General features: G+C 40.0%; 1 protein-coding gene across 1 annotated transcript; it reads left to right on the plus strand.

Annotated features, from left to right (window-relative positions):
- On the plus strand, positions 1 to 27,014 carry HTR3B (5-hydroxytryptamine receptor 3B). The gene is made up of 9 exons (XM_037839802.1): positions 1 to 6; positions 2,064 to 2,237; positions 13,256 to 13,300; positions 13,640 to 13,749; positions 13,998 to 14,167; positions 14,683 to 14,840; positions 24,590 to 24,800; positions 24,919 to 25,107; positions 26,779 to 27,014. Exons 1-9 carry the CDS (start codon positions 1 to 3, stop codon positions 27,012 to 27,014), a joined length of 1,299 nt encoding a protein of 432 aa, XP_037695730.1.
- The last annotated feature ends 887 nt before the right edge of the window (positions 27,015 to 27,901 follow it).

Consider the following 27,901-nt stretch of genomic DNA (forward strand, 5'->3'; position numbering starts at 1 on the left):
ATGGAGGTGGGAAGACTTATTTAAAGTGCTGAGAGCAGAAAATTTCCAACCAAGAATTCTGCATCTGGCAAAACTCTTTCAAAAATGGGAGAAGAATTGAGACATTTCCAGATGAACAGAGGTTGAATAACCTCGTCACCACTGGATCAGACCTGTAAGAAATGTTAGGGGGAGTTCTTGGTGTTGAAGAGGAAGGACAATAGACAATTGACTGGAGCCACATGATGAGATAGAAACTTCCAGTAAAATAATGACATGGGTAATATAAATACCAGTACTATTGTATCTTTTTTGTAGCTTCGCTTTTTATTTCCTATAGGACCTAAATGTCAAATGCATGAAGTGTGGTGGTAAATCAATGGATTTGGACTCATAATGTACAAATATGTAATTTGTGACAAGAACTATATGAAGGTGGGGGGAAGGAAGGGTATAGGTACACAATTTATGTAGGCTATTGAAGTTGTTAAGTTGGTGTCAAAGCAAATGAGATTGTTATAGATTTATGATGTTAAATTTAAGTCCAATGGTAAACATAAAGAAAATATCAGAGAACATGCAAACTCATAGAGACAGAAAGTAGAGTACAGGTTACCAGGAATAGGGGGCACGGACAATAGGGAGTTAATGCAAATGAGGATGGGTTTCTGTTTAGGATGAAGGGAAAGTTGTAGTGATGAATGGTGGTGCAACATTGTGAATGCCATTAATCCCACTGAATGGTATGCTTGAGAGGGTTGGGAAGGGAAGATTTACGTTGTATATAAGTTTCTACAATTAAGAGAGGAAGGAAGGGAAGAAGGAAGGAAGGAAGGAAGGAGGGAAGGTAGAGAAACTAAAAAGATAATGACAATTAAATGTAAAACATGATACTGGATGGGACCTAAGAATGAAGGAGAAAAGGCTCAAAAGGACATTATTGAAACATAAGAAAAAACTGAAATACTACATTTGCTGTATCATTCTATCTATCCAACTATCACTCTATCTTCACTTGTTTTTTAAATAAAGTTTTATTGAAATACATCCACACACATTCATTTACCTATTGTCTCTGTTCCCCACTGCAAAGACAGAGTTGCCTAAATGCCACTGAGAACATGTAACCCGCAAAACCTATTATTTTTATAATCTGTAAGCTTTATATCAAGGTTAATTTTCTTAAAATGAAAGAAAGAAAGAAAGAGAGAGAGAAAGAAAGAAAGAAAAGAAAGAAAGAAAAAAAGAAAGATGCATGATAGAATGGTGCAGCAAAGGTGGCAAAATGTTAAGATTGGTGGATCTGGATATCTGGTGGTTGGTATGTTGGAGTTCTCTGTATGGGTTTGTATTATTTTTTTTACAACTGCCTTGTCAGTTTGAAATTATTTAAAATTAAAAAGTTTTTTTTAAAAAGACAATGTAAAAACCACTATGGAAATTACTATTTAGGAATCAGGTATTATTTCATTTATCATCTTATACACAGAGAAAAACCTTCTGGTCACATGTAAATTGTGAGAATGGAGTTCTGTGGGAATTTCATGACATTCTTGTGGATGTTCTGAGATAGTTGAAAATATAAGTTTCGAATCCAGATAAGGGAATTCTGTAATTCAAGATTTGGTAAGCTTTTTCTACAAAAGGCCAGATTGTAAAAATAAAACTTTACTTAATAAAACTTTATTTAAAAAACAAGTGACGATAGAGTGATAGTTGAATACATAGATAGAATGATACAGCAAATGTAGTAAAATGTCAAAACTGGTGGAGCTGACAATCCCAGGCTGGGAAGGGGGAATATGTTGGAGTTCTCTGAATGAGTTTTGTATTATTCTTACAATTATCCTGTAAGTTTGAAGTTATTTCAAAACAAAAGTTAAGAAAAAAAATAAGATTTTTCTACTGGGAACATAGCCCTACTTTAAATAGGTGTCTGCCAAAGAGCCCCACCAGTTGGTTGTAAACTTATGCTAATTGGGGTGAGCTGAAAACCATATTTTATTAAGAGCCACTCAATCCTAAACAGTCTAAAATCTACTAAACATGCTAAGTTCTTCTTATTTTCATCCTCACAGAGATAGCTTTTCTTTCCAGGAATCCTTGCCACAGATCCAGCTCATCCCAGGAATTCTGCTCTCCATCATCTCACCAAGCAGTTATTACAGAAATATCACAAGGAAGTAAGGCCAGTTCATAACTGGGCTAAGGCCACCACTGTGTACCTGGATCTATTTGTCCATGCTGTGTTGGATGTGGTAAGGACCATCTTACACTTTCCTATATCTGTTACTCTTTAAAAGCTTTCTGCAGTTTATGCAGGGGCCTAGGAGACTTTATATTCTTGAGATTCTAGTTGAACTGGTAGGGAAATTGTGCTAGATTAATTTTAGCTGTGGGAATGAAGTAAAATATTAAGGCAAATCACGCTTTCCAGACACCAACTTCATTTAAGGAGCAAAGAGTCGACAAATATAAGTTCATGGAATCAAGATGTTTTAAAAATTGTTTCCTAGATCACGATACATATTTTATAAGTATTGCTGAAACCAAATGGCAATAAGTATTTTTTTTTCTACATGCTGAAATTTTTTAGTGACAATAGTAGAATTAAGAAAACATCTACCACTGACTGCCTAAAATTAAAAAGAGAGAACACAATGCTTTATATGAGTTTATAAGGGGGCTTTCATATTTAAGGTGCTTCCTGAGGATGGTGGGGAGGATTTATTAAGGCATTCCTTTCCTACTATATCAGAAAAATGGGTTGTTGTGGGAGTTAAATGAGAAAATGCATGTAAAGCATTAAGCCAAGTTCTTAATATAATTATACCCCTTTCTTCTTTCTTTTTTTTCCTAATTACAGTCTTCAATATCAATTGCTCTCAGATTTATTTTGATTTCTCTTGCAAGTAGAGTTTACCGAACCTGTTTTCTCAAAGAAGTTCAATGATTTTTTTTTTCAATTTACTTCTCAAAACTTTTTTCCCTTATTTAAGTATAATATGCATATATTGAAATGCATAGATCATAAGTGTACAATTTGGTGAGATTTAATAATTGCATACACTCACATAATCCATACCCCTATTAAGTCATCAAACATCTCCATTACCTCAGAAAGGTTTCTCATGCCCTTCTCAGTGAATCCACATCCCCTCCCCACTGGAGACAACTACTATTCTGATTTCTCTTATCATAGATTGGTTTTGCCAGTTCTAGAAATTAATATGAATGAAATTTTATTGGACTCTCTTGTATTGGCTCTTCTCATTCAGCATAATGTTTTTGAGGTTACTCATGTTATGTGTGCCAGTTTTCTCCTTTTTATTGATAAGTAGTATTAGTTATGGATATATAACAATTTGTTTATCCATTCTTCTGTTGACAGGCATTTGGGTTGCTCTGACTTGGGGATATTATGAATAAAGCTGCTAGGGACATTCCTAAGGAAGTCTTATTGTGTATTTGTGTTTTCATTTCTCTTAGGTAAAACCCAGTATGGAATGACTGAGGCAGAGCATAGGTGTACACTTAACTTAATGAAAACCCGCCAGACTGGTTTACAAAGTGGTTGTGCATTTTATACTCCCACCAGTAAGTTAGGAGAGTTCCTGCTGCTCCACATCCTCTCCAACATTTGGTATTATCAGTCTCTTAAATTTTAGCCATTTTGATGAGGGTGCAGAGACATTTACTTGTGGTATTAATTTACATTTCCCTGAAGGCTGTGGATTTGTGCTGTTTTTCAAGTGCTCATTGGCTACTTATGGATCTTTCTTTGTCAAGTGACTTTAAGTCTTTTCCCATTTTCTATTGGGTTTGTTTGTCTTCTTCTTATAGGAGTTGTCTATATATTCTGGACACAATTTTGTCAGATATGCATTGTCAATATTTATTCCCAGAATGGGAATATTTATTACCAGTCTGTAATTTGCCTATTCATTTTCTTAATGGGTCTAATGATGAACAGAAGTTTAAAATTTGATGAAATTCACTTTTATCAACTTTTTTTATTTATGGCTAGTGTTTTCTGGGTCCTGTCTAAGAAGTCTTTGCTACTCCAAGGTCACAGAGATATTCCTCTATGTTTTCTTCTAGATGCTTTATAGAATTTAGCTCTTCTTTAGGTCTATGAACTGTCAGGAATTAATTTTTAAATTTTCTTGATGTTGTGAAGTATGGTTTAAGATTTTTGTTTGTTTGTTTTGCATTTCAGTAGGAGTGTGTCCAGCACCATTTGTTGAAAATGCTTTCCTTTCCCCTATTGAATTGCTTTGACACCTTGGTCAAAAATTAAATTGCCTGTATAAGTGTGAGTCTGTTTCTTTTGAAATCAGGTGTCATAAATGCTCCAAATCTGTTTTTCTCTTAAAGATTATTTGGCTTTTTAGGTCCTTTGCAATTGCATATAAATTTTAGAATCAGCTTGTCAATTTGTATTTTTTTTAAAGCCTGCTGGAAGTTTGTTTGGAATAGCACGGAAGAATTGGCATCTTAACAATACTGAGTTTTCCAATTCTTGGACATGGTGTATCTCTCCATGTATTTGGGTATTCAGGAGTGTTTTGTAATTTTCAGATTAGAAGTTTTACAAATATTTTGTTAAATTTATCCCAAAATATTTTTGATGCTATTATATATAGTATTCTAAATTTAAATTTTCTAATTATTTGTTGTTAGTATACATAGAAGTATATATATGTTGACTTTGTATTCTGTGAACTTGCACAGAGTACTAAAATTTATTTCTCTATTTACCAGTTGTTGGACATATGGGTTGTTGTCAGTTTGGGGCAATTATGAATAGAGTTGTGACATATTCTTTCATAACTGGTTTTTGTGTGATCTATGTTTTCATTTCTCTTGGTGTGCAGTTGCTGGGTTGTGTGATAAATCTATGGCTAACATTATAAGAAACTGCCAAACTGTCTTCCAAAGTGGCTGCACCATGTTGCATTCCCATCTGTACCATATGGAGTTCCAGTTTCTGCACATCATCACCAACATTTAATATTGTCAGTCTTCTAAATTTTTACCATTTTAATAGTGATATTTGTAGTAGTATTTCACTGTGGTTTTAAACTTTCATTTCCATAAAGGTTAATGGTGTTGAACACCTTTTTGTGCCAACCATATATCTTCTTTAGTAAAATGTCTATTCAAATCCCTATTATTGAGTTTCAAGAGTTTTAAAAATATATATTTTCATCTATTTTAGACTCTATTCTGTCCATTTAATCTGTATGTTTCAAATTACACCAATACCATACTGTTTTGAACTGCAGCATTATAGAATTCTAGAGATCAGGTAGTGTGAGTCTTCTAACTTTGTTCTTTTCCAAAATTGTTCGGCTTTCTAGGTCCTTTCACTTCCATATAAACTTTAGAATCAACTCATCAATTTCTACAAAAAACAATCCTGCTGGAATTTTGATTGGGATTACATTGAATCTATAGATCAGTTTGAGAATAATTGACACCTTAACAATATTGAGTCATCCAATCCATGAATCAGCATTTTTTTCTGTTTTTTCTCTCAGTAATGTTCTATAGTTGTCAGGGTTTTGCACATATTTGGTTAAATTTATCCCTTAGCAATTCATGGTTTTGATGCTATTGTAAATGGTGTTTTAAATATTAATTTCTAATTGTTTGCTGCTAGCGTACAAAAGCACAATTGATTTTCATGTATTGCGCTTGTAGCCTGTAACCTTGCTATCTCAGTTGTTAGCTTCAGAGGCATTTTGGAGATCCTTTCAGATTTTCTATGCAGACCATGTCTGTGAGAAAAAACAATTTTACATCTTTTCTTCCAAACTTTATACATTTTATTTCTTTTTCCTGCCCTGTTGCATTTGCTAGGACCTCCAGTACAATGTTGAACAGAAGGTTGTACTGTTCCATAAATATCAATTCAGTATATATGGCTGATGGTATAGTTAAAATCTTCCATATCCTTTTTTATTTGTTTCTCTAGTTGTTCTACTAATTTCGTAGAGAGGGGTGTCAAAATCCCAAATATGATTGTGGCTTGTCTATTTCTGTCTTTGGTTCTGTCAATTTTTGGTTCGTGTGTTTTGAAGCTCTGTTATTAGGTGCATACCCATTTAGGATTTTTGTCTTCTTGATGAAAAGCTCGTTTTATCATTACGAAATGTCTCTCTTCATCTCTGGCAACATCCCTTTTTTGACATTTTTCTTATGTTTACTTTTTGCCACCCTTTTATTTTCAGTCTATCTGCAATATCATATTTGAAGGCATTTCTTATAAATAGCATGTAGTTGGGTCTTGATTTTTTTCAACTTTTTATTTTGAAATAATTATGTATTTACAGGAAGTTGCAAAGGAATGTACTGGGAGGTCCTGTGCCCCCTTCACTCAACCTTCCTCATTGTTAACATCTTGCATAACTATAGTATGGAAAAATACTAGAAAATTAAAATCGCTACAATCTAAAGAGTTTATTCAGATTTCTTCAGTTATATATGCACTCATTTGTCTCTGTGTTTGTGTGTGTGTGTGTGTGTGTGCAGTTCTATGCAATTTTATCACATGTGTAGTTTTGTATAACCACCACCACATTCAAGCTGCAGAACTGTACCATCACCACATGGCTTCCTAGTGCTACTCCTCTATAGCCACAACCTCCTCTCTGCCCTAATCCCTAACCCCTGGCAACCACTAAGCTCTTCTCCATCTTTATAATTATGTTAGTTTTTCAAGAATATTGTGTAAATGGAACCATACATATGTAATCTGAGAGATTGACTCTTTTCATTCAACATAATTCCCTTAAGATTCATCCACACTGTTGTGTGCATCAATAGCTAATTCCTTTTCATTGCTGTGTAATATTCCAGGGTCTTGTTTTTTAACCTGTCTATCTGTGCATTTTAATTGAAGTGTTTGGTCCATTTACCAATATATTTTCCAGTTGTCCCAGCTGTTTTTGTTTGTTTGTTTGTTTGTTTGTTTCTCTTATCCTGCCTTAGTTTAGACTAATTAAAAAGTTTTCTTAATATTCCATTTTAGGTCCCCTATTGGCTTTTTAGCGATACTTCTTTGTGCAGTTTTTTTAGAGGTTGCTTTAGAGATTTCCACATTCATCATTAACTTATTTCAATGTACTTAGAAGTAATATTATGACACTTCACATAAAATTTACTAACCTTTCAATAGTAAAATTTCTTTTACCTTTTGTTCTACATTTGTGTTCAACTTTACATTCACATACATGATATATCCCAAATACAATTTTATTATTTTAATTTACCTTGTAAAAATAATTTAATGATTCTTCTTTAATTTATTTTAATGGAGGTGTTTTTCATATTAATATCTTAAGGCTATGCTAGAATCAGAATCACTGATTTTTTTTCACTAAGAATTAGGCATTGATGAAAAAACACATTTGAAATTTAGAGTAAAATTGATATATTATTAAAAGGGTTCAAACTAAGTTTTGTCTGATTCAAGTTATTTTAGCATAATTTTCCTCCAGCTTAGATAAACCTTTACTCAATTGTTTCTTAGTATAGATGAATATTTAAACAGCAGAAATAAATACCCGCTTTAGCACCCAATTGCACTTTTCCCAGCTTTATTTTCCCACTCATACTAGTAAAAGTGCTAGATCTAAGACACTAGAAAGTCTTTTAATTAAATGCCATGTAATACCCCATCCTACCCCAAAATGGCTAGTTTCCACAAAATTTCAATATAAAACTCCTTTGAATCTCTTTTCTACTTGAATATTGAAGTAGAACTTTGGAGACCTAGTTTCTTGGGAATGTTTCTTCACCAGATTAAAAGAGATATTCTTCTTGACATTTAGTTTTTAGTGGATTATTATGACTTTGTGATTTACCAGGCATTGTCCAATGGGAAAAGCATGATTTGAATAAGGACATGTGATGTGAACCATGTCATGGGAAACCCCAGGGCAGAGGTATAATCAACCTTGAGTAAAGGATTGAGAATACTTTTTAGGTCTCTCCTCCTCCTTCTACTATCTGATTTCATGTTGATTAGGATAAAGTACAATTTCTTGAGCTTTCCTTTGGAGACTTATTTGGAGATAAATATAGGAAAGCAATCAGGTCTTTATATTAATATTTTCCCTTGGAGAAATTGTACTGAATAGACAATTTTTATCTAACTCTTTCTTCCTACCTTAATAAAAGAAAATAAAATTGGATTCCCTGTGATGGGTGAGGGAAACACTACTATTTTCCAGGGATGTGTTTTTTTCCCACTGTTTACTTTTGATATATATAATTTTTTTTTTACTAGAGTATGTTAGACAACCTTTAACTTGAGAAATCTGAAAAATTCTTGTATTCCATCTGTGGTGGTTTTGAAACTGTATGTACCCCAGAAAAACATGTTCTTAAATCTAATCCATTCCAGTGGATGTAAACCCATTGCAGGTAAGATCTTGTGATGAGGCTACTTCAGTTAAGGTGTGACCACCTCGTTCTGTCTTAATACTCTTACTGGAGTCCTTTATAAACAGAAGGAATACAGAGGGAGAGGGAGGAGGGAGAGAGGAAGAGAGGGAAAGAGAGAGAGAGAGAGACAGACAGACAGACAGACAGACTGCCATGTGCCTTGACATGTGGCAGAGGAGCCAAGGATCTCCTGTAGCCGGTCTTTAGGAAGAAAGCATTGCCTCAGTGATGCCTTGATTTGGACTTTATTATGGCCTCAAATGGTAAGCTAATAAATTCCCCTTGTTTAATGCCAACCCATTTCATGGTAACTGCTTAGGAAACTAAAACACCATCCCTCTAGTTTTCTTATCTGTATCTACATTCTTTACCTTATTTCTACATGTACTCTATACAACAACTTACTTTTTCCTGTCTCCATGCTATTCATTCTGCTGTTGCCTCCACTCAGAATCTTCCTCTTCATCTCCAAGTGCGAAATAATATCAATCTTCCAAATTTCAGCTCTTCTAAGAAATTTCCATCAATTCCTGTAGCTGACAGATGTATATTTATTAATGCACATAGTTCTTCATTAAAATGTCATTTAAAGCTACTTGAGGGAAGGGCTTTCTTACTTATCTTTGTATTTTCCCCAATATGCAGCACAGCATATCTCACCTCAAAGATACTGAATAGATACTTACTTAATCAGCTAATTAATTAAAATATATAAGTAGCAATTCTAGAGTTACCTTCATGAATGACATGGCTACTCTGAATATGCTTTGAAAATGTCTCCATTACATTTAGGTGGGCTAAGCCTTAAATTAATCCCAGAGGCAGGGACAGTTTTGAAGGACTTGATAAAATTGCTCACAGATTCTGCTCACGCAAGGACACTTCCAGTGTGACTAGATAACTTGTTGGATGCATGCACCAGCAGCTGAACTGCCGGCAACTTTTGTTTGGAATGAAGAGCATTCAGCCCAGCTTTCATCCTTGCCCCTTGCTTCCATTATAATGTTTGCCTCCTGTTTTGTTTATATAAAAGACTACAGTCTTGTCTTAGAATTTCTGGGTATTATGAGTACCTTAGGGAAATCTGATTATAGAGATAATCTACTCAACAGTGAAGAGTTTCAATTTGTTTCTATTGAGTTTTGTCAATTCCGAATCCCAGATACCTTTGTATTCCAGTCCATTGACTAGAGGCTCCCAGCCAGACGTTGAGGCATCTGCTTCTATAGTCTCTGGAACTGGGAAAGATAAATAAGAATGTGGGGGAATTATCTGTATATTTGCTAACCACCAATTTAGATCTAAATAGACTCCCTCTGTTAGGAAAACTAATGAATTCCAATTCTCTGAAATATCCTTTGCTTTTAACAAGCAAGATGGAAGGTATCTGAAAAAAAGAGATAGACAGAGGGAAAAGCTGTGAATAATGCCACCAGAGAACCAATTATGTACACCAGCTGGCATTGAGAAACTTGTTTCCTTTGACAAAAAAGATTCTAGTTTAAGCCTCAAACCCCTTCCTGACTTTGTGTTCTTTAGGGCTGAATGACGAATCCTCCAGTCAGCCCCTAAGATGTTAGAGAACATCTTTTTTAACATTATTATTATTACAAGTAATATGACAGCGCAGTGGGCAAGAAGAGAAAAATGAGCTAAGGCATCGCAATGGCAGCAGAAGAATCAACTGGACAAAATGATCATGAACATGAAGCATGAAAACATAGAGACCCTCTCCCCAGCCACATGGCTGAGTCAGTGAGCTACAGTCACAACTTAGAATAGCAGTGAAAAAGAAATTGGCAAGTACATTTAGTAGATATAGAAAGTATATTTCTTATGAAGGAATAAACTGCTCTATTTTCCAGTAATGTAAGCATTTTAGATTTGTTTTTTTTTTTTCCCTATTTGTGGGGAACTATCATTGATTGCAACTAAGACTAGAACTAAACATTTTATGCTTTGGTGGGGAAGACATGATACGTTTCATGATCTTTCAACTGGTAAAATATGCAAGGAGGTAGTGTCACCTAATCTTGAGGTCTTTCTTCAACCTCCAGGGCCCCTGCAGGGTTTGTCTTGGCTGGGACTCCCCTTTGTGCCTCCTATGAGCTGTTCTTGGGGGAAATACTTGTGAATTCAATTTTTCCACTTTGTATTCTGCTTTAAAGCCTGCTTTTGTAAACTAGATTTTAAGTCCATAAATATCTGTAAAACAAGTTCACCCAGACCAGCCTTTGTTGAGCCATTAAAGCAGGGTCACTTCATAGCTACTCACAAGCCCTTCTTTCTCAAGTAATCTAGAAATGCATATTCAGTAGCAATTTGCTTTCTTGATGATAAAAGAGGGGGAGGCTTTAACCTAAAATGTTACTGTTTCTCTTTCAAATGATGCCACTCTGTGCAGAGCTTCTGTGTGTGCCTGAACCGTAGTGGGCCATACAATTCCAGGGCCACCATTCACATGGACAGCAAAATTAGCAGTGTCTTCCCACCAACCTTGGTTCTTTAGAGTGGTAGTTCTGACCCTGTGCAGAAAGACTATCTATCTATCTATTTACATTTTAAATATATTTATATTTTATTTATATATATATTTTAATGTGGCTGGATAATTTGCTGGATAAGTTCTGGGGAGGAAGACAGAGCTGTTATTTGCCTTCATGCCATCAACACCCTGAACACTGTTATTTACTGAAATTTGGTATTGTATTAAATATTGCAGAAATACAAAGATTATCCACATGATTCCTTAGCTTTGAACCTAAATCAGACAGTAGAAATGTTCTACACAGTTTATTTCACATTTCTTCATCTTGGATTTTCCATTCCTCACATTCTCTTCTAAGCGTCAGTGATGCATTATCCATGAAAAGGAACGAAAAATGAGTTCAAGGAAATTTAATAGTTTTTATCAGCCTTCTTACTTACAAATTCCCTAGAAATGTCTTCAAAATGTTTTTCCTTTTTTTTATTAATAAGTATTTTTAAAATAACAGCTTTATCAAAATATAATTCAACCACAAAATTCACCCAAATTATACAGTTCAGTGATTTTTAGTATATTTAGATTGTTCAACTGTCCCCACTACCTATTATCAGAACATTTTTATCATCTTTCAACTACCCATTAACTCTAGGCATCCATTAATCTACTTTCTGTTTCTATGGATTTACATATTCTGGACATTTTATATAAATGGAATCATATACAATATATAGCTTTTTGCGACTGACTTCCTTCGCTTAGCATATTTTCAAGGTTCATTGTGTTGTAGCATGTATCAGTATTTCATTACTTTTTATTGCTGAATATTATTCTATTGTATGGATCTACCATGTTTTGTTTATCTCTTCATCGTTTGATGGACAGTTGGTTGTTTCTACTTCTTGGCTATCATGGATAATGCTGCCACGGACATTCCTGTACAGATCTTTGTGTGGGCATATGTTACAATTTTCTTGGGTTTACATTTAGGAGTAGAATTTCTGGTCATATGGAAATTCTACTTTTAACATTTTAAGGAACTACCAGACTGTTTTCCAAAGAGTCTGCACTATTTTATGATGCCACCAGCAATGTATGAGGGTTCTAATTTCTCTACATCCTCGTCAACACTTGTTATTATCTGTCTTTTTAATTTTAGCCATCCTGGTGGTGATAAAGTGGTATCACATTGTGGTTTTTATTTGCATTTACCAGTAACTAATGATGTTGAACAGCTTTACATGTGCTTATTGGCTATTTATATATCTTCTTTGAGGAAATATCTATTCAAGTCCTTTTCCCATTTAAAAATTGGGTTATTTGTCTTTTTATTGTTGAGTTGTGTTATATTTTGAGTATTTTATGAACACAGGACCCTTGCCAGACATGTGACTTCCAAATATTTTCTCCCATTCTGTGGGTTTTCTTTTCATTTTCTTGATGGTGTCCTTTGAAGCATGAAAGTTTTTAATTTTTATGAAGTCACATTTACCTATTTTGTCTTTTGTTGCATGTACTTTTGGCATCATATCCAAGAAATCATTGCCTAATTGAAAGCATGAAGATTTACTGTTATGTTTTCTTCTAAGAGCTGTAGTTTTAGCTCTTACATTTTGGTTTATGATCCATTTGAAGTTAATTTTTGTATATAGTGTGAGGTATTCTTTTCTTTTAGCCCCTAAGAACACAGAAGTTTTAACATGTTTTTTCACTAGATTAGATATTAAGAAATTGATAAGGTGATTTTTTTGTTTGTTGGTTGGTTTGCTTTTGTGGTTGTTGTTTTTGGGGTCTTTTAAAAAATCACCAACTCATTACAGATATGAGAAATTGCATCTATTATAGCATCAAAAATACAGTTCATTTACATTAAGCTCATTCAGTCTGTTTTATAAGCAGAGAAATTCAGACATAGGGTGACTTAGCAAGAATGATTGCCAATAGCAGCTGAGGTAACACTTATTAAAGGATTATGAATAATATTTTGATTACAAATAAAAGCTTGGTTTAATCATTTTTAGCCCAGAATTGGCTGAGATGACATATCATTTTTTAGTCTGATTAAAGGCAGAGTAACTAATTAGAAATCATTCAAGATGTCAAGTGCAAAGTGCTGTTTTATCATAGATAACATAGTAGAGCTCACAGCAACAGCTGTGCATGATAAACAGAAACTGAGAACACAGTATTCAGGAAGAGTCAAGGTAATGTTTTTGATTTTAAATCCAGATTTATTTGGTTAGATTTTATTTCTTCTCCTGAATTGTCATACTGTTGAATTGGCCTTTAACTTACTGCATTTTAAGATTTGCTGTGGATTTTCTCTTTGCTTTGCAGGATGTACAGAATCAAAAATTAAAGACAAGCATATGGTACCATGAGGTAAATTATTATGTTTCCTTCCAGGCATGTTGGACTCCTAATCTGGCTCAGTTTCCAAATAAAATTAGTCTAAAGTATGGCTATTACCTATGTGTCTTTAGCCTCTTGGATCTGCAGCAGCAGACCTAATTTATTAGAATCTATGTAAAATGTTTGGCCATGGTTTCTGGGTGGGGCTACTAACTATAGGATTTGGATGAGAAGTCCTCTCTCCTAACTAACAGATAATACAAAAAGGGCCAATCAATTGGGTTATTAATCCAAATCTCTCCTCAGTTCTTTGGTGAGGTTGACATTGTGCCATTATGAAAAGCTTCTTTTTTTGGCTGCCCCTGTCAGGTTTGGAATGATGAGTTTCTCTCCTGGAACGCCAGCGTGTTTGATGAGCTTAGAGAACTCTCCCTACCTCTAAGTGCCATCTGGGCCCCTGATATCATCATTAATGAGTTGTAAGTGTGCTGGGGTGTATCTCTTTGTGGGTTGGGCTGATTAGAATATCCAAGCTAACAGAAGTTACCCTGTGAAGTTGTCGTTGCTGAGCACATCTTTGCCAGGGTGAATCATCTCATGGAAAATGAGATTCTGTCTTTGCAGTGCAGGCTGGTCCTACGTGTCATTGTCACTGCCATGCATAATCAGCTCTACCTAAGTTTTGAAATGACCTTATGTGTAATAAGTTCTCCTGCGTTTCATATAGTATGGACATCGAAAGATCACCCGACCTTCCGTATGTTTATGTGAACTCTTCTGGGACCATCAAGAACTCCAAGCCCATTCAGGTGGTGTCTGCCTGCAGTTTAGAAACATACGCTTTTCCATTTGATATCCAGAATTGCAGCCTAACGTTCAGCAGCATTCTGCATACAGGTAAACCATAGGAGACGTAGTCCTCTAATCAGAAAACACACTGATGCAGGGTTGGCACACACAGGTGAAATTATATTATGTCGTCCATCAGGTCTATTTTGTTCTTGTAGGTAATAGACTTCTAAAAAATCTAAATCTTTTCTTGCTGTTATTCAGTGGCCGTCATAAATCAGACCAAGTGGAATGTTGTACCACTATTTTTAGCCCGTTACTGCTATTGATTTGGGAATACAGGACTACGGGTCCCCACTGCCATTGAGAATCGGTTCCATCATTCTATTCCAGTTTAGGTGGAATCCAAACCCTAAATTCATAGTTTCTTTTTTTCATGGCTAGAGATATTTTTATCTCTATCCCTACTGCAAATTTAAAATGGCTATACTGAACCCAATTCCAGTAAGACTGTGCATGTGGGGGCAGGAGAAAAGAAAGAGTTCACATTGCCAAGTTGGAAATGTAGGTTGATGTTGGATTCTTTTTCTCAACATGGAAGTCAATTTTTCTGCTGTTTCCAGTGGAAGATGTCAATTTGACCTTCCTGCGGAGCAGAGAAGACATTCAGCATGACAAAAAGGCATATTTGAATGACAGTGAGTGGGAGCTTCTTTCTGTGCCCTCAACATACAGCATCCTGCAGAGAAGTGCTGGAGATTTTGCACAGATTCAATTTAATGTAAGTTCTCCACCTTCCTGGCCCTGTTGCCTACTTCTCCACCATCTTTGGCCTCCTCTATGTGGCTGAGGATTCTCTGCCCTGTTTCATATTCACTTTCATTATCACCCAAGTGTAATGATTCACATAGCTCTGCATGTCCACCTGCATCCCAGCATCTCAGAGACCAGAGGTTCAGTCCCAGATCCTGGTCTCCTGCTAGAGATATTCCATAAATGAATGTAGAGAGAATGGCCTTCGGACACCAGGAGAACTAGAAGCAGACATCTGAAACATTCACCACAGCAGGAATCCTCAAACCTTTTAAATACACACTACTATCCTCACTTCTGATTGCTACTGAGGAAAAAAAACACAAACCACACACCTCACCAAAAAAAAAAGGGTGGGTGGACGTGTGTCTCATCAACATTATTGTCCCGTTTTTATTGAATAAATTAATTCCATAACTAATTCATTAATTATACAAATGCATGACATTATCACATCATTAACCCGAATACCTTGAGGGATTAGCTAACAAACCTCCTGTGCACTAGTTTCTGGATCAGAGAGAACCACCACTCTAAAAGGTTAGGATGAGAATGAGCATTTCACAGATATGCCACGAGGAATGCTCTTGGCTGGCTGTCCATGGGGAGATCTGTCCAGCAGGGGCCTTTAGGGGGGTGGGGTGCAGGACTGTGAAACCTGTTGTTTTGCACCCTGGAGGTGGTTACTCTCCCTTCCTGGCCCTCCTGGCAAACCCTCCTGACAGGCGATCTGCAGCAAGTTCACACGATCTAGGTGAGCTCACGTTGTTAGCATTCACCAGTGTGCTCTGATTTTCTGCATAGAGTTAGCTTGTGGTGGTGCTGGGGTCCTTCTGACCAGGTATAATGGTCTGTTGGGAACACAGAGACTGCAGGCAGGTCAGGATTGAACATGAGATGAATTCTCCTAGAAAATGAACCTTTTGAATAGGAAGCCTAGGTGTCATGGGTTACTGCGATGAGGTGTTATGGTTACTTGGATAACTACTGCTAGGGGTGGAGGTGGGTAAGCTATTATCGAGGTCACAGACGTGTCTCCATTGGTTAAAGGGTGTTACATGCATCTTTCCAGCAAAGCTCAGCTAAACTCTCAAGTCTGGGGCCTCTCAGACACAGTTGTGCTTTGAACTAACTTAAATGCATAATGCTGGGTACCAGCAATAGCAACTCACACCTTCTAGTGGTGGGGTTTGGGTGCTTGCCTAGAATTCTGCTTGGTTTTTAGCAATGCTTGCATTGTGGTCTGTTTGTCCACTTTTCTGAGCTAAGGAAAGCAAGGGAAAAAAAGAAAGCTTTTTAGATTTCAGTGAGTTTCTTGGCTAAGAGTAAACACCTCATTAATTTTAAAGATATCAGCCCACAAACATTATTAATGCAGCTGAATAATGGAGAGCATTAAAGGGAAATGTGAGGGAGTAGCACGTGCAAGGTGGATCATAGTCACCTACCAAGCACTCCGGAAAACACTGCACACACCATTACCTACACTGCACGGAGGAGACAAACAAAGGCAAGAGAGGGGCAGGTAAACAGGAGCGTGCACACTCCCAATCTCTCCATAACCAATAATTGAAGTTACATTTCACCTTCATCCCAAATATTAGTCTTCTCACAGTGGTGAGACATTTTCTGTGTCTTACGTCCATTTTAAATATGGTGCACAGAGATGGTAAAAGATTGTTTTGGGAAGGGGGGGTTTCCCTGGATCTCAGGAGCCAGGTGATCCAGTTCCTTTGCTCTCTTCCCTGCTGTGCTTCTTCCCCATGTATCGTGTTTACACTGAGGCCTGCTGGAGTCAGGGAGTGATATGATTTCGGGCTCTCAGAGAGTTGTCCTGGGTTCCTTTGCCCTGGGGCTAAAGTGGGTTGCCTAGCAGGACTGGCCTCCACCCTAACCCCCTGAAACAGAGGAGGGAAAGAATCCTGAACCAAGTCAGAGATCTTATTTAGCAGCACAGGAAGCCAGACTCAGGAGCAGTTCTGCAACTTTTGAAAGACTTAAAGTAGATTCAGTGACTGTCACAGTTCCCTGTCTCTCTCACCGTCTCTCGGCCTTCATGCCTCCCCATTCCTGCCATGTGCACCGTGGCGAGGTTCCTTATGTCCTCTTACCCCACACCAGACCCCCCCTCTGAATTTAACGACCGAGGCACTCAGGTGTCCTTCAATAGCCCTTAGCCAGCGATGTGGAATTCAGAGCCCAGTTCCCTGCTGACACTGGGCCCTCCAGGAGCCTGGCATCAAAAGGCCATCTTCCTCTTCATCTAATCACTGCTGCGTTCTGTCCAGGCTGCCTGGCAGGGACTTGGGGGTAGGTGGGGCAGTCAGAAAGAACAGTGATGTATTCTAAATACACTGTCATTCCGGGCTCGATGCACATTGCTGCCACTCATGCTCAATCCAATGCTCTGTGTGCCCTGTTAGTTGCAGCTCAGGGGCAGTCATATCTGCTGTATAGGACATGGGTTGTTTGTCAGCGGGCATGGCTGATGCTTTGGAGTCAGGCTGCATTCCACAGGGGCTCGGAGCACAGGCACTGCTCCCTGCAAAGATGTCTGTGTGCAGCCTGGGACCCGATCCAACAGCACGGGAGGAGAGGGCTCCTCCCATACAGTATCGGAGGTGCTGGTTCCAGAAACAGCAGGATGAGCATTTGGTTTCTGTACAGCAGTGTTTTTCAAAGAGAATGAGGGTAGAAGGTGGAGGGTGGAGGGGATAGAAAGAAAATTTAGGGGTTTGTGTCAGATGGAAAAGAGTGAAAGCGATGGAAACTAAACTGAGCCCAACCACAGATATCCTCACACCGACTTAAGTGTCATTCAGGCAAGAATTGGGGTACCCACAGGATACTCCTAGAAAGATGCAAATGGGTGTTTGGGAAAGAAAAGTGCCTCATTGATTTTCTTCTTCTGTCTTAATCTTCCTTTATAGATTGGGGAGAGTAATTTTGTTGAGATACCCATTGAATGTGTGCTGCTTCTGAGCATCTCCACATCACTTCAAAAACAGAGCACGAGAGAGAGCTAGAGAGAGAGAAAAAGATTAGAACCTCAGAAATCCTTCCAGGGTCATTCAAGTGATCATGGCATCATGGACTTTGTGCTAATCTAGCCCAATCCCAATCCACAGTCAGATCTAACAAACTGTCCGTCCGGCACAAGGATCTCACTTCAGTGGAAGCAACTTTCCCATTCTTTCTGAATCGGGAATGTTGGGAGGGGCTTGGGAGGGGAGGAAAATGGGCTTCTGTGTGAAGCGTGAGTCTGAGTGTCAAAATTCCAACTCTGTCATAAAGACGGTCATGCAAAATTGAGTACTGGGAGTGTCTACCATCCCAGAGGCAGTTAGAGGCTAACCTTGGTGCCTCTTCCATCTCCAAGGAGCTCTCCACACACACATTCTGAATTAGATTGATCTCTTTCATTAACATCAATAGGCTCCAAATACCTTTGTGTACTTATTATTACCTGGCTTTAATGGATAATGAAATTGTGGCATAATATTGCTAACACCTGAAGGGTGTCTAATGGAGAACACAGACTGAAACTAAAGTGCTTTTTCTTCTCTTTCTGTGGAATTTAAAGGCACCAGCTCCTTTAGTCCTTCGGAAACGATGGGCTCTAGGAAGGGGCAGTTCTGCAGAGAGCAGTTTCTCACCGATTCACACACACACACACACACACACACACACACACACACCAGCCTAAGCAGGGTTACTACTTCTATTGTGACCTGTAGGGAAGTAGCCCTTGGAAGGACTGGTCTCAATAGAATATCCCTTTGTGCTAATCCACACTCCCATCCCATTGAACTAAAAGAAGCCTTATAAACAGACTCTGACACAACTCAACAAATATCTTTTGAGCTCTTAGCATGTGCTGGGCTCAATGGTAAGCACTGATGTCACAAAGATAAATAAAACATGGTTCAAAAACTGCCCAGGGAGACATGATAAGAAAAACCACAAGGTTAATTGAGCACTGACCTGCCTCTGGCACCATTTTAAGAGTTTGTGCATGTAATGGTCACATTTCTATGAGATGGGTGCTCTAAGTGTCTGCATTTTAACATGTGAATGGATGGAGGCTCCCAAGAAGCCAAGGCACTTAGCTGAGGTTACAGGGTGGCTGGTGGAGACTGGACTTGAACCCAGGCAATTGGACTCCAGAAACTATGTGCCTAATCCTATAGCATGAATTTCTGAAACCAATATGATAAAATTAGAGTTTCTTTGGGCTGCATCAGGCTCATGGAAGAATTAAATCTGGTCGTAGGTAAGAGCAGTCAATAGATAACACTGTCCCTAAATCGACCTAAAGAAGTTGGGTCCTTTGTTCTTGGAGAACATCAAAACTGTAGGTTCTATTTGGTCCGTCTTAAGAATAAGAACATCCTTGCTAAAGGCCAGAGAATGGAGGGCCTGTCTAGTGTTGTGATGTCATAAGTCAAGCATAGGAGAGATTTCTGCTTTAAGTTATAGCACAGGCTAATTGTCTACTCTTGTACCTACCTCTTTCTCCTCCCACTTTCAGCTACTGTTGATACCCAGTGAAGAATATCCTCCTGACAGGACCAGCTACATAATTTGAGGGACCCAGTGCAAAATGAACATGCAGGGCCCGTTGTCAAAAATTGTAAAGAATTTCAAAATGGCACCAGTCAAGCATGAAATCAAGTGCAGGGCCCTTCTCAGTGCAGGGCCCCGTGTGAGTGCACAGCTTGCACACTCATCAAGCTGGCCCTGCCTCCTGACCCCTCCGTTCTTCCCACACCTCTGCCCTGGCACCTGGGGACCATGCTGTCTGACAGAACCACGCTCTCTCTGAAATCTGGGACCCGGAAGAGCCACACTGCCCATCACTGGTTCCAGCCCAGATTTACATTCTCTCTTCTAGCTCAGTGTCTCATGGGCCGGGGGCTCACTGAACATGCTCTGCATCAGCCTCAGCACACACATGCTATTTACATAGGAACTTTATTTAAAGAGCACAACAGCTAATCTCAATTGCACCCAAGATGTTTGGCAAGGAAAAAGTAAACTGCCTTTTTTTTTTTAAAATGCAATTTTATTGAGATATATTCACATACCTTACAATCATGCAGAGAGTACAATCAATTGTTCACAGTATCATCATATAGTTGTGCCTTTATCACCATGATTTTTTGAACATTTTCATTACTCTGAAAAATAAAAATAAGAATAAAAATAAAAGTAAAAAAGAACACCCAAAACATCTCATACTCCCCCTCCTCCCCATTATTCATTTACTTTTTGTCCCCCTTTTTTCTACTCATCTGTCCATACAGTGGATAAAGGGAGTGTGAGCCACAAGGGTAAACTGCTTTTTAAAAAAGGGGAAACTGAGGCATGGAGAGATTAAATGCCTTACCAAGGATCACTTACATTAGCACATATAGGCGCTTAAAATTGAGGGGCTCTACCTTGACTCTTGAAGACGATTGTATAACAATGTAGCTTACAAGGAGTGACAGTGTGACTGTGAAAACCTTGTGGATCACACTCCCTTTATCCAGTGTATGGATGGATGAGTAGAAAAATGGGGACAAAAACTAAATGAAAAATAGGGTTTGGGGAAGATTTGGATGTTCTTTTTTACTTTTATTTTTTATTCTTATTTTTACTTTTTCTGGTATAACAAAGATGTTCAAAAAATAGATTGGGGTGATGAATGCACAACTATATGATGGCACTGTGAACAGTTGATTGTACATCATGGATGATTGTATGGTATTTGAATATATCTCAATAAAGCTGAATTTAATTAAAAAAAATTGAGGGGCTCTAGAACTGTTTCCTTAACTTCAAGTCTGGGCTCTTTCTGCATAACCAACATACCTACTTATACTTTTCTTTAGGGTCGTATTATACTTTTTCTTCCCCGTCATGTTATAGCCACCGTAAGTCTCTAGGGGGTCTTCCGGCTTCTACCCTGCTTCTACCCAGCAGGCTTGGCAGCTCCCTACTACCCCCTCTGGTCAGATCACCCATAGCCCACTGGGCCTTCAACCCAGCCCCCTCCCTTGGACGCTGACCACTTGGCTTCTTTCTCACGGCCCCCTCCTAATGACTGCCTTCTCAGCCATGGTGTGATTACAGGAGCTGGTGGGGTGCAGGTTGATGACAGTTGATTTTGTTGTTGTTTTGCTTGTTGACTGCACTTTGGTAGAAACGTGTTTTAACCAAATAATGGCAAAGCAGTGAGTGTGGCTCTGGTTTTAGGTATTTGTAGCCAATTGTGTGTAATGTGAAAGACAACAGCCAGACGACAATCCACCAAACGGTTCTGGCCTGCCAAGCTCCACTGAGTCGGGAAAAGCTCCCAGGCCCAGTGTCTGGGAACAAGTGGTGCCTGCCCTTACCCAGCCAAGCTCTTCCCCTCCCACTTCTGCTCCATCCTGTCTCACCCTGGCCTCTGCACTTACTCTCTGCCCGGCCTCAGGTCCATTGGATTCTCCCCCAGAGAAGAGGCAGAGGTGAGGGAGAAGACCCCCACAATAAACTCGGAGGACTGGTCAGGTCAAGAGTGGTAGCTCTGCGGTAGTGGAGAGGAACACGAGGCCTGGAGTCAAAAGATGCAGGAGCATATTCCAGTGCTGCCACTTACTCAGCTTACTCACTTAAAGGGGCAGAGCCTTGTTTTTTAAATTCTATAAAAAATATAAAAAAAACAGAGATACTAGTTACCAGCAAGGTTGCAGTGAGGATCAAATAAATAACATCACTGTGTAAAAACATCTAGCACACCATCTGACACATAGAAAGCATTCAGTTGCGGTGAATCAGAGAAATGGGGATTTTAAACATTGTTTTCTTCCAAACCCAACAGCAAAGGGCCCAGAACATTCATTTGTTCAATAAACATTTACTGAATATCCACGGTAAGGTAGGTATTATTTTTGGCTCCATGAGGGTTTTGTTTGTTTGTTTGTTTGTTTGTTTTGGCTTAAGCATCAGGAATTTATTGGCTCACAGTTTGGAGGTTAGAAGTTCAAAATCACAGCATCAGCAGGCCATGCCGTCCCTGAAATCTATAGCATTCTGGTGGTAGCTTGTTGCCAATTAGTCTCTGCCTCCATCACAGGGGAATCTGTCTGTCTCTCTCCACCTGTGGCTTGTCCAAATGTCCCTTGCTTATAAGGACTCTGGTCTTACTGGATTAAGGCTCAGTCTCATTCAGCTTGACCCCATCTTTTTTTTTTTTTCATTAAATTCCGTTTTATTGAAATACATTCACACACCATACAATCATCCATGATATACAATCCACTGTCTACAGTATGATAACATAGTTATGCGTTCATCACCACAATCTATCTCTGAACATTTTCCTTACATCAGAAAGAACCAGAACAAGAATAAAGAATAAAAATGAAAAAAGAACACCCAAATCATCCCCCATCCCACCCCATTTGTCCTTTAGTTTTTATCCCCATTCCTCCACTCATCCATACACTAGCTAAAGGGGGTGTGATCCATAAGGTCTTCACAATCACACTGTCACCCCTTGTAATCTACATTATTATATAATTGTCTTCAGGAGTCCAGACTGCTGGGTTGGAGTTTGGTAGTTCCAGGTATTTACTTCTAGCTATTCCAATACATTAAAGCCTAAGAGGTGTTATCTATATAGTGCATAAGAATGTCCACCAGAGTGACCTCTCGACTCCATTTGGAATCTCTCAGCCACTGAAACTATTTCATCTCATTTTGCATCCCCTTTTGGTCAAGAAGATACTTCCATGAGGGGTTTTTTAAAAAAAGTTGCTGCTTTCTCTCTCAAGGGGTCTGTGGTTTAGTGGGGGTAGCCAACCTGTCGTTCCCTGTTTCTCCCCAGGAAGGATGAGAATAGAATGTGTTTATTGAAGACACTTCTGTCACCATCCCAGAGAAGCTATGCAACAAAAATGGAAACAACAATATTACCAATTTTAGGAGACTGAAATTCCAAGCCACAAAATGCTCTCCCCAGCTCTGTCTGCCCAGCCCTTCTAGAGGCCGAGCTGGGTCTCCACAGCCAGCCCCGACTCGGATCCACCTTCTGCCTTCTCCCCGCTCTGTGCTTTGGAGACTGAGCTGTGTGGCCTGCAGAGAGGGACTCTCTGGGCATGTGTGGCCAGTAGGGTGAGAGGAGTGGTGGGAGATTGGGAGAGGGAGGAGAGAGTGGGGTGTTTATCTCACGTCCCTCACCGTGGAGTTGATGCCAGGCTGGCTGTGTCCCTAAGAGAAAGGCACCACTCTTGCCTGGCAGCCACACCCCTCAGCTTGCTCTCCTCAGCTCCTGGCCACTGCCCCCTCCTCTTGACTCTTCAGGCCTAAGAGTAGAAACAGCTCAGCCAGTCCTGCAAAAGCCTTGGGGCACTCCCCTCCTGTGGTTTCCTACACCCGGCCACACCTTCTGAGCAGTCTCTTTATTAAACTCTCCTCACATTTCCCAGTTGAACTGTGCCATCGGCTCCTGCCAGATACACAGGTGCCATGGAGCTCACGCGCCACGTAGGGAGATGGGGCTGAACCAATGAACAGCCGGAGAACCATACAGCATATTGTGTAAGGGATTTAAGATGAAAGGTTTTGGTGCAAGACTTAGCTGCTTTGTGAGCTTGGACATGCTATGGAGCCTCTCTGAACCTCAATTTCCATGTCTATAAAGTGGACATAACAATACCCAGTACTTAGAGTTGTTGTGAGGATCAAACAAGATAGAGTCTGTGAAACGTTTCATCCAGTGCCTGGCACACAGCAAGTGGTAAATAAAAGGTGGCTTATTAGTATTAGTATAATGATTAAAATAATATTAGTAATAGTATTATTAGATCTATGTAAAAGCTTACAAGATTTTTTTCCTATTTTCTAAGCCACAAAATAACCTCAAATACATTTCCAAAGTAAACTACATAGTTTTGTCTTTGCAGCTGTCCTGGAAGTTTGAAATTATCTTCAAAATAAAAAGTTTATGTTCCTGTTTGGTAATGCTGCCATTATGCAAAATACCAGAAATGGATTGTCTTTTATAAAGGAGGTTTATTTGGTTACAAACTTACAGTCTGAAGGCCATTAAAATGCCCAAATTAAGGCATCAACACAAGTATACCTTCACCAAAGGAAGGCCAGTGGCATCTGGAAAACCTCTGTTAGCACGTGGTTGGCATCTACTAATCCTGGGTTGTGTTCCAACTCCTCTCTCAGCTCCCGTGCATTCTTCAAAATGCTGCTCTTGGGGCGTTTTGTCCTCTCTAAGCTTCTCTGGAGCAAAGTGTCAGCAAAAGTCTGCTTTCAATGGCCGTCTTCAAAATGTCTCTCTTGGCTGTAACAGCGAGTTCCTTCTGTCTGAGCTCTTGCAGGCCTCCAGTGATTTAATTAAGATCTATACTGAATGGGTGGGGCCACACCTCCATGGAAATAACCCAATCAGAATTATCACCTACAGTTGGGTGGAAACAACCCAATCCAAAGGTTCCAACCTAATCAAGACTAAATACATCTACCCCCACAAGACTGCATCAAAGAACATGGCATTTTGGGGGACATAATACATCCAAATCGGCACAGTGTAATAATTAAAAAAAAAGCATAAGCATTACACAGATTTTTCACATTATGCAAAAATGAGATTTCAGGGAGTACTCTTGGTGGTGTTGGTGAAACATTCGTCTGCTGGCTTGACCCTCTTCTCAGCAGCTCCCTGTCTCTGACCAGGTGGTGATCCGCAGGCGCCCCCTGGTCTATGTGGTGAGCCTGCTGATCCCCAGCATCTTCCTGATGCTTGTGGACCTGGGGAGCTTCTACCTCCCGCCCAACTGCCATGCCAGGATTGTGTTCAAAACCAGCGTGCTGGTGGGCTACACGGTCTTCAGGGTCAACATGTCCAGCGAGGTGCCGAGGAGCACGGCGGGCATCCCTCTCATCGGTAAGCACACACCCTGCGTACATCACCCTGGCCGAGCGCTGAGGGTGTGTCTCGGTTTGGAGGCTGGAGAGCCCCAGAGACGCCAGCTAATGCCACCTCTGCCGGTCCCTTCTCTCAGGGATCTTCTTCACGCTCTGCATGGCCTTCCTGGTCCTCAGCTTATCCACGTCCATCTTGTCGGTCAGAGTCCTCCACAACGAGCAGCGCACTGGGCAGGAATGGGCCCTCGTGTGCCTTCGAGGGAACACCCATGCTGACGGTGATGGGGCCAGAATGGAGCCCCAGGCCCAGCTGGCTGGGGTGACAGGTTGGTGAGAAGCCCTGGGGTCCCCGCCCCGACCTGGATTATCGTCCTTAGCAGCAGCGCCCATTCCTGGGGCTGTGTGAAGAATTTCGCACACCTGCTTTTTAGCCTCTGTGCTGTGTTTTATTATATTTTTTTTTCTGGGAATAATATTCCCTTTAATTTTTTTTTGAAACTCAGTTTTATTGAGATATATTCACATACCATACAATCATCCATGGTGTACAATTAACTTTATTTTGTTTCCGTTTGCTTCCCCCTTTTGGTCAAGAAGATGCCCTCAAACCCATGATGCTGAGTCCAGATTCATCCCCAGGAGTCATATCCTGTGTTGCCAGGGAGATTCACACCCCTGGGAGTCAGGTCCCACGTAGCGGGGAGGGCAGTGAGTTCACCTGCCGAGTTGGGTTAGCTAGAGATAGAGAGGGCCACATCTGAGCAACAAAGAGGCACTCAGGGGGAGACTCGTAGGTCTGTGCTGCATTTTACATCACCTCTCTTGGGACTGCAGATGGCCCTGTATGTGGCTTTCCAGAGAGCCTAATCTCAGCTTAGAGGTCAGACCCTCAGCCACTCTTGGCTGTTTTATTTCCTGGTTACAACCGAATACCAAACGTGACTGAGCCATTGACTCCAGGGTAGTAGGGTGCAGGCGTGTGTGTGTGTGTGTGTGTGTGTGTGTGTGTGTGTGTGTATACAGTCTACTCATTATTCACAGTGGTTATGTTCTATAAAGTCACCACAGACTCTGAATTCATGAATACTGGACCATTGCTCCCAGGGGAAATACAGAGAGAGGTTCCTGTGAGCCTCTGGTCACAACATTTTTGCCAACCAATCAGTACATAGCCTTGTTTGGTATGTGTTTCTGCTTTAAGACACCTCATTTCATATAGATATATTGTTTGATTTATTAACATTGAATTCTCAGCCAACAGCACTATAACTCAAGCATGGACAAAGTTTATCTAACCTATATATTCTCTCTGTAAGGCACACTGCAGCCTTTTAGAAATTAGTAACACTAGATAGCACTTCAGTACTATGTTTGGGGGTGATTTTAAATAGCAAAATCATCAACAAAAAGCAAAAAAAAAAATGGATAAAATGTGGCACTAACTACTATACTGTGTAAAGGGGACTTGTTTATAGTATGAGCTGGAACAAGAAGGCAGAGCATTGCCCTGCTCCACTACAGCTGGGACGTGCGCATCAGGCAACTCAAATTTTTTGCCACTCAGGTGACCACGGAAGTACCACAAGTATTGATTTGGGGTTTATGTGTATATTTTAAGGAGCAGGCAAATTCACAAATACAAAATCCACAAACAATGAGGATCGACTGTGTATTTAAGTTCTAGTTGCTAAATGTGAAAAAATATAAGAATCCTCCCAGCCCCTGAAGCCCAAACAGAGTCAGAAAACCTCCCAGACTGAGCCGGCCTAGATGCCCCAGTTACACAGTGTGGCTCTGCCATGTTCTCCCAGGTTCCCTTCAGCACAGCCTTGACTGTGGTCCCTCAGCAGGGAGGGAGGCAGTCCCCAACCCAAACCCCACCTATTGCCCAGTTTTCCCCACAACTTCCTTGAAGGATGAGGCCTCTGGCTTCAGTGGAAAGTCCAGATGGGCTTGGTAGCTGCTGACTCATCTAGGGTGTCTCCTCTATCCCTCAGAGCTCCCCACCTGCCGAGAGCATCATGCACAGTCAGGGGCCCTGCAGGAAGTCTGGTCCCAGCTTCGGGCCATTGGCAGCCACCTCCAGGCTCAGGACCGAGCTGACCAACAGGCTGTCGAGTGGCTTGCCCTCCTGTACCGCTTCGATCAACTGCTCTTCCGAAGCTACCTTGTTGTGCTGGGCCTCTATGCCATCACCCTGTGCTCCCTCTGGGGGTTGTGGAGCAGTTTGTGAAGATGGAAATTGGTGGTGTCGATCAGTGTGATGTCACAGCACTTGAGGAAAGGCTGAAATTTTTCATGCGGAGATTAGAGAGGAAGGAACATAGGTTAAAAATCTTCCCACCGCCTGTTGCTTCTTTTCATTCAGGCCAGGTACTCACACCTGATGAGCTACTGAATAACCCAGGAGCAATGAATTTGCAATGAAAATATGTAAATAGTACAAGGTATACAGTGAAAAGCAAGCCTCCCTTCTTATCCCAGTTCACTTCCCCAAAGTAACCCCATTGGCAATCTCTTATGTATCCTTTCAACAAATGTCTAGTACATACAAGCATATGTGAATATTTAAAGTTTGTTAAAAAGTGTAAGATCATTCCACTTCCCAGTCCCATCTTGGTCACTTATTCAGTCATTCAGCAAAAACTTAATGAGTATTGGCTAAGTCCTAGGTGTTGTATTAGGTACACAAATGTAAGTCACAGATCCTTCTTTGCTTACCTTAATTCCCAGGCAACCTTATACCTACTGGAACAGAAAATTCCCACCATCACTGTATCCTTCTGAAGTGCTTGCTCCCACTATCCAATTGAGCCCATTATCTCCATCTCACCTAGGCCTCCATGGGACTAATCTAGGGACTAAGGCTTCTGGGTCATTCTAGCACAACGTTTATTAAACATACACCCTGCATAAGGCACTGAGCCTGGGACAGGCATAACTCACGGGTTCAAGAAATTTATAATCCCATCTTGATGGCCCATTGGCTTTCCCGTTTTTGTCCACAATGGAAGAATTTTGTCCAGAATGGAAGAACCTGGTCACCTGGAACTTGGGTTATGCATCAACCTCGGACTCACGTTCTTCAGCAGCCAGAGCCGTTTTCAGAATTAGCCTATC

This window comes from Choloepus didactylus, chromosome 6 (assembly GCF_015220235.1).
Source record: "Choloepus didactylus isolate mChoDid1 chromosome 6, mChoDid1.pri, whole genome shotgun sequence".
NCBI lineage: Eukaryota > Metazoa > Chordata > Mammalia > Pilosa > Megalonychidae > Choloepus > Choloepus didactylus.

Bases quoted from the DNA above. Each gene is read 5' to 3' on its own strand.
- HTR3B (XM_037839802.1), top strand. The intron at 14,168-14,682 runs GTAAACCATAGG...TGCTGTTTCCAG, and splicing joins CAGCAGCATTCTGCATACAG to TGGAAGATGTCAATTTGACC. The intron at 25,108-26,778 runs GTTGGTGAGAAG...TCTATCCCTCAG, and splicing joins CCAGCTGGCTGGGGTGACAG to AGCTCCCCACCTGCCGAGAG.